The sequence below is a fragment of the Pterocles gutturalis genome, unplaced genomic scaffold, assembly GCF_000699245.1.
Source record: "Pterocles gutturalis isolate BGI_N339 unplaced genomic scaffold, ASM69924v1 scaffold4505, whole genome shotgun sequence".
Classification (NCBI taxonomy): domain Eukaryota; kingdom Metazoa; phylum Chordata; class Aves; order Pterocliformes; family Pteroclidae; genus Pterocles; species Pterocles gutturalis.
Window position 1 is genome coordinate 105,376 of NW_010138027.1, and position 7,246 is coordinate 112,621.

General features: G+C 44.2%; 1 protein-coding gene across 1 annotated transcript in view; it reads right to left on the minus strand.

Annotated features, from left to right (window-relative positions):
• The window catches only part of FLI1 (Fli-1 proto-oncogene, ETS transcription factor), a 32,942-nt gene that overhangs the window by 10,835 nt on the left and 14,861 nt on the right, over positions 1-7,246 (minus strand). Inside the window, exon 4 of the mRNA XM_010082811.1 lies at positions 5,750-5,818. Within this exon, the coding sequence (XP_010081113.1) occupies positions 5,750-5,818 (69 nt within the window). The remainder of the gene's footprint in view (positions 1-5,749; positions 5,819-7,246) is intronic.

Here is a 7,246-nt window from a genome sequence, read left to right on the forward strand (position 1 = left end):
GACCTGTGACCCCTCTCCCTCAGGGCAGGGTGACACGAAGGAGCTCCAGTGCAGCACGGCTCAGAGCCTGGAGCTCTGCTCCCCTGCTCGGAGGAGGGCTCTGGCCTCCAAAACTTGGAGTCACTCCCTGTTTGCTTTGAGCCGTAGGCGACAGCCCCCAGTTGTGCGAGCGTGGCTAGAAAAACATCCCAGAGCCGTGCAGCGGTGGAACTTCCTGATTCATGTCTGAGCTACCCTGTGTAACGCTTACAAAGACACATTATGAAGAAAAGGAGGAAGTAATGAGAATTTTTTGCTGTTGTTGTTGCTTTTTTTTTAATATCAGCAGCAGAAATCCCAATGCACAGCGCATGAAGAGTGAAGTACGTGTCCTAAGAATCCCTCCCAGAGGCAGCTTTGAAGAGCAGCCGCTTTCCCGTCGGCGTACGCGTTACCGAGCTACGCAGGGCTGCAGATACGGACAGCCGCGCAGGCAGACACGCTACCGAGCAAAAACACAGACGCACAATTGCGTACTCTGAAAGGCGCCGTATCTGAGCGCCCCTCGCACACGTCTGTACGCGTTCATCCAAAATACACACAGGAGCGCGCACACAGATGCCACCAGCACTGTGCAGGAGCACGCAGGGAGGTAAAAGCGAACAGTTAATGAGCTCGCAGTTTGCACTTACTGAAAAGTACACAAATGCAGAAGTAAAGTTAAAAGAAACGCAAATTCACGGAGAAAAAGCTAGACGCAGCAATATACACATGAGAGAAAAGGGAAGACGCACATGCACAGACGTTGCAGCTTGAGTTTTTACCCATTTAACTCGTTATCAGGAAACAAATTTACTCTTGTCTTAGGAAACAGCCAAAGCACTTCCAAAAGTTTTTCAGGGGAGGGACTGCACCCCAGCAAACCTGTAACCACCCCCCCCTGCAAACATGTGCAATAACATTGCTTGCAGTGCACCCTAGGCAAAAAAATAATAGCTCTTTTTCTGGGAGAAAAGGAAGGATAATGGTTACTTAGAAAGTGCTCCAGACAAGCTGTCAGGTTGAATTCAGAGAACTGGAGTCTACTCTGGGACAGCACTGGCTCGGGGTGATCCCTTGTGAGTTGGGTTTCCTGCCTGCTACAGCTTAAAGACAACGATTCTTTGTTTCCAGTTTTTCTGGTGAAAAAACACACGCCTGCCTCCGAAGAGGGTCAGGGAGAAAGCAGACAAAACACTAACTCTGGAATTTCAAAGGAAAACAATTAAAAAAAAAAAAAAAGAAAGAAAGAAAAAAAGAAAAAATCCAAGAGCGCTAGCTACTGTCTCTGCTGGAATCATAAATCCCTGGTTTGGCCACACAGTCGCAATAAGAGAAGCACCAAAAAAGCCTCCCCTTTTTCTGCTACACAGCTAAAAATGGGATATTTCATCACCCGGCACACAAATATCATCGACAAATGTTTTAACATGTATGGACAATTAAGAGGGCATAAAGCCGCAACTGCTTTTCCCCTGACAAGGCTGAGACCGGAGGGTTTATAACCCTCGCTGCGAACAAGGGGCCTTCCTCACACACTCAAAAGCAGAGTTGGCTGAAACTGGTCAAGATTTTTCACCTTTTAAACCTGAAAAATGGCCTCTTCCAGAGAAGAATTTTAGGCAGGAATTTGAGACTGTTTTCCTGTGGGAACCGTGCTTATGCAACCATGCTGCCTGTGGTCTCTGCCCCTGGCTCTCCAGTCCCCAAAAACTTTTGAACCTGTCACCCAAAATTGTCACCAAATTTGACAAGTGGGAGAGCTGAGTTCTGAAGGGGTCTTATCAATCCAAAGAAAACTGCTGGGGAAAGAGAGGAGAGAGATTGTGGCCCGGACGGTGAAAAAAGCAGCTGCCTGGACTTGGATTTTGTTGGGTACCAGGGAATCTGCGCGAGACAGGTCTTATGAATTCTCCAACATCAGGAAACTCTTCTTTAGGGGCTCACAATGAACGTGGGTACAAACCCCTGCTGGGTGAGTTTCAGAGCTCACTGATCTGTTTATCTTCTGAAAATTGCCAACAACCGAGCAAAACATACAAGCAAATACACCTTACACCCAAACATCGTTATTGTTCACACAAACACTGCTCTAATGCAAACGTAAATGTGGGGTAGCCACAGAGTAAATCCTCAAAACTCATCTCCTCCATCCAGAATCATGTATTCACATACAGATTTCTGGAAATTACCTGCTTGGGTTCAAACCCTACGCGGCATTCAGGCTTGTGTATTAAACAGGAGACTTATGCAGACCCCAATAAGCTTAAAAGTAAGTGTGGACTTTAAAAATGTGTTGGATTGGGGCCAGAATGCTCACAACCATACAGGACACAGCCCTTTGGCCTCCAAAATGTTGTATGTGAATATACTTTCCATTTCCCTATGGAAACCTACTTAAATGACACCATTCTGAAGGCGAGCAATTTCAGATCTCCATGGATTTGGGCAGATAATGTGATCTCAGGTTCTTCTCCCATGTCTCCGGTACCTACAGTAGGTCAGTCATTGCTCCAAAAAGTCATGGAAAATGCAACAGACCGTCTCTCCAGTGGAGCGCTGGGAGTGGGACACAAATCTTTCCATTCAGCCATGAGAGCAACCTCATTTCATTTTCCAGAAAATTATCCTCTAGCCAAAAAATACTGGTGATTTTCATTAGAGCAATTTATTTCTCAAATGCAGCTGAAGACAATTTGTACCAATGACGCTAAATACGGTACTTTGGAGTGTTTATGAGGCTGAGAAGTAAAGAAGCTCAGGCAACAAGAGTCCTTTGAACACAGCAAGGTTCCCACCTATCTGATCGGAGAACAGAATGCATACGCTTTGTGCACCAGCTGTACGGGGTCTGTTCCTGCCGTGAAAGCAGTTCAACTCTCCTAAAGCAGGGCTGCATGTGCAGAGCTGGCATTGCAGAAGAGAAGTGAGAGGGCAGAAAATAGAAGGGAAAAAGGGAGTCAAGTCCACAGCTGCAACCAGCCAAGGCTGGTTTGTCTCCAGAGCCAGGGCACAAAAGCCCGTCCTGTGACTGGGTTATTTGCACTAGCTATGTAACCTTAGAGAACGTGCAAGAAAAATTACAGGAGGAGTGAAGAAAACAGTATTTCTTTCCTATCTCTGACATGTATTGTACTTTTTCATCACCTTTTCCTGATTTTGAATCCTCAAGGGAAGGTGGTTAGAAAAATTTGTTTGTCTGTTTTAATTCAAAGGCATAGAGACAAGAAATATTTACAGGATGAGGAGATTCTAGATGCATTAATACAAAGGAAAATGTTTAATCTTTTGAGAAATTTAGGAGATAAGAAAATACTTATTAAAAATCACTATTTTTAACCTGAAATTCTTTTTCCAAAAGAATATAATCGTCTTGAAGACAGCCTATTAAAAAGCCTTAAAAGGATGCAAGGAGAATCCTGTAGCCTAACAGACTAGACCGAGGCTGCGGAATTCCAAGCCCAGTTTTATGCCCATCACGAGTTTCTTCTGTGATATTGGACAAGACACTTCACTCTGCTCCCCCAATTCCTTATCTGTCAGCCTGCCATGTTCACGTCTCTTATCCTGTCATCTTATCTCCCGAATAATATTTGAATCAGTTACAGTAGGCTGACGTGAGTCGGTTTATCCTAGAACAGTATTCGGGCACCAAACGAATGCAGAGGACATGTACGCATTGTGGGAGAAATGGAAGAGGAATGCTAGTTCTTAATTTTTATTCGACTGTCCCATGGGTGTGTTAGGCCTTTATTGACACATGTTGAAAGTCAAAACGCCTAGCTGACAGAAATCAAATGCAAACTGCTGTCGGCTGCGCTACAGAAACACACTCGAGGGCAGTAAAAATGGAGGGGGAGGAACATTTTTTCCTTTAAATTTCTTTCTGCCTGAGTGACTCTAGGCCCAGCTTGCAAAGATAAAGGGTACCAAAAATTCAGAGGAGTGCAATTTTACACAGGGCATTTCTCTTTAATAAAAAAAAAAAATAAAAAAAATAAAATAAAAAAAAGTACAGCTTTCTTCCCTTTATTTTTAGCAACCACCTGGCCTGAGACAGAAAGAGCAGAGTCTTGGATGTGCGTGCATGTTTGTGGGGGGAATTGTGGAGGAACACGTGCGTGTGTGTCTGCTTTGTTCAAACGGGAGCAAGCCTAGCTTTTCTTAATTTTAAATAGATGACTGTTAGTGTCAAAGTAGTCAGTCCCCGAAAAGCCTGAATGGCTTTGTCTCTGTAATGTACCGTGTTTTAGCAACTAATGCCTGGCTCAGAAAGAGAGCAGAGCATGGCAGGGAGCAGACAGCTCAAGTGGACAGTTATATGCTGGACAAAAGAAGCTGCTGGAAGGAAAAGCAGCACTCATATTGTGTCCAGGGTCCAAGACAGATGTTGGAGATGAAATGCAGCGTGGTGCAGGGAGAAAGAAGTGCTGGCTCTGAGAGCAGTGCTCGTCAATGAACCGCCAGACACACTGCGCAGGAGCTTGTTACATGTGTGATCTCAGTTTGCTGTAGCCTTCAGAGAAATGGGGGGGGTTGTGTCTCTCTCTCTCCAGCTGCTTAAATAAAAGTCTTTCTGCCTTTCCCAGCTATTCTTTGAAATGCAAACTTGTGGCTCATCAACGAAGCCATGTTCTCCTGAACAGCACAGAAATGTTTATATATGAGGTGAGGAAACTGTCTTGGCACAGGAGCAGACTGCTTCTAGGTGAGTTATCTCATATGGCAGACAGGAGATTTCACACTTTTCCCAGAAGCTTTCACACGGAGGAGCTGAACACAGCTCAGTGAATGAAACCAATGTTCCTGCAGTTACACAAAGGGAAAGGAAGACCAAGCTCAAGGCTCCTAGTCCTACACAGTAAGTTATAGAGCACAGGACCAGATTTTTGGTCTTTAACACCCTATTTGGCCTTTAGAAATTCAACTCTCTGACTGTGACTGTCTTACATAGGCAAGGGATGTGCATCACACCCATCACACCAACTCTCATCATTTTATCATGGCTGAGAATCCAGTTTCTCTTTAAAAATAGGAAAAAGGAATAGAACTGTAGCTGCAGAAGAAAACCCGAATAACCTGACTGAAGGATATACAGACAACTCAAAAGCCTGAAGGAGCCCCAAGGGTGTTATTAGCTTTTAAACTTCAACATTTCTAAGCCCTAGCTACATGACCAGAACTTCTAACAGATTAAAAATTCTGGGTTATTTGAAAAAGAAAATCAAACTCTTCCAAAATGAAACTGTCAAAAAGATACAATTGGTCTTTCTTGCTGGATGAAACCAGCTGACAGATTTGTGAATGTGTTTGGAAGACCTGAGTGGCCTTTACTCAGTAATGGAATTTATTGTGAGAAAATTTCATCCTTTCAGCTATGAACACACTCAGAGAGAATTAGTGTCCCAGTCCTTGCTATATAGCTGAGATTTCAAACACTTCACATAAAGAACAGAAAATACGCCATCAGTTCATTAACTCGGTAATACACAAGTGTGAAAATGACAGGTACACGTTTTATGCCACAATGTTGGCTGGACAAGTGGAGATGTGATTTTCAACATGGATGGGGCTGAAAATTGTGAATTATTCTATTTCAACCACTCTGTGCATGCATAGTAGATCAGAACAGTTTCATGCCAAGGATATTATATAAAAGGTCTAGTTTTAACCCAGTCAAAAACATAGTGAGAGCACAGGAAGCCAGGGCATTCATATGCAAAAGACTGACCTTCTTTGGTGGCAAGACGTGAGGAAGCTTCTGTGTGGGATGGAGTATTGTAGACCAGCAGTGAGCTACCTACAATGAAAAGAAAAGGAGTTATTGCAGCTTGAATGTGCTCTGCCAGTGGGGAACCGCGCAGGCAGGTAGAAAATGCCATCACAAGGATCTAAAGACCTTGATATCCTCCCTTGAAAACTGATCTAAAAGGGTGAGGTTGGATAATACATTCATACAGGTACAATATCTGTCACAGCACAGCAGAAATTACCATGGCACAGATTGTATTCCAGGATAAGGAAGAAGCTTTTCTCTCTCTAGCTGTGATAGAGAAATTTCCTGTTTGAGGAACATACAGTAGAATTGACATGAACTGCACCGTCAGGATCTGAACATTTTTAGAGCGTCACATGCTTGGTTTTGGGCCAACAGCTGCAGAAATCTCACTGGTATTCCAGCATCTCCCATGCTTTGTGGAATTTGAAAGTACCTTTCTCGGTTCAGAGTGGCCTTTCCATACAGCCCCATTTGAAACAAAACTATTCAAGATGAGCACAAAAAAGAACCATTGGAAGAGCCTTTGTTTTGTACAGCCCGTGGTGGAAATGCTCCTTTCTAAGGATTTTACTTTGGTTCTTCTACAAACTCTTCTGGAAATGGAGGAAGAAGCCCTGTGAACTCTTGGAAGCAGCATGTAATACACATTTCACGCTTGTCTAGTTATGTGTGTTTACCCTACACAGTCTTCTAGGCTCACCTTTCCTACAGCTCTTTGAAAAAGTTTCTGCTGCCCCGGAGGGTGACATCCCTAACAAGGCAGAGGGCCCTTCCCTGTAGGGACGTGAACTGCAGCAGGGCACCAGCCTTGCCATGGGCGTGTATGGATGAGAAGTGCTTGTACACACACTTCCTGCTGCTCATATCTATCCAGGGAGATTCTGTCCCATTTAAGGTACTTGATCCTAAGCAATGCCCAGCAAACAGCACAGATTTCGGTATATGCTATGCTGCCCTATAGTACTAACTGATGAGGATCTTGTGACTAAGCCGTGCAATCTCCACGTTCCTCTAATCCACATGATCCCAAATAACACCGACCCCACTTGCCCCGCTGTCGTATTCACAGTGTGTCTCACTTTCCTGCGAGAGCCGAGGATTAGGCAGTTGGCTGCCAGCAGTAACAGCCATTGCAGGTGCTGGATCTCATTGGCCCCGTGTTCCTATGGATTGCTTTTCTTCTCCAAATGCAAACAAAGCCAAAGATGTGCATGAACCAGCATGTGCACAGAGACAGAAGGTGCTGGAAAACAAAACCTACTCATAGGGAGGGGAGGATGGATGCTACCAGATGCTGCAAGACAGGGGATGTTTTGAAAGACCAGGATGGATAACATGGTAAACAGGGTGGGAATCCCAAGGGTACCATGTCTGTGAAAGCTGCAGACAGCCAAAGTGATTGGCTTAAATATTTAGAGAGATTGGCTTTTTTTTTTTTTTTTTTTTTTT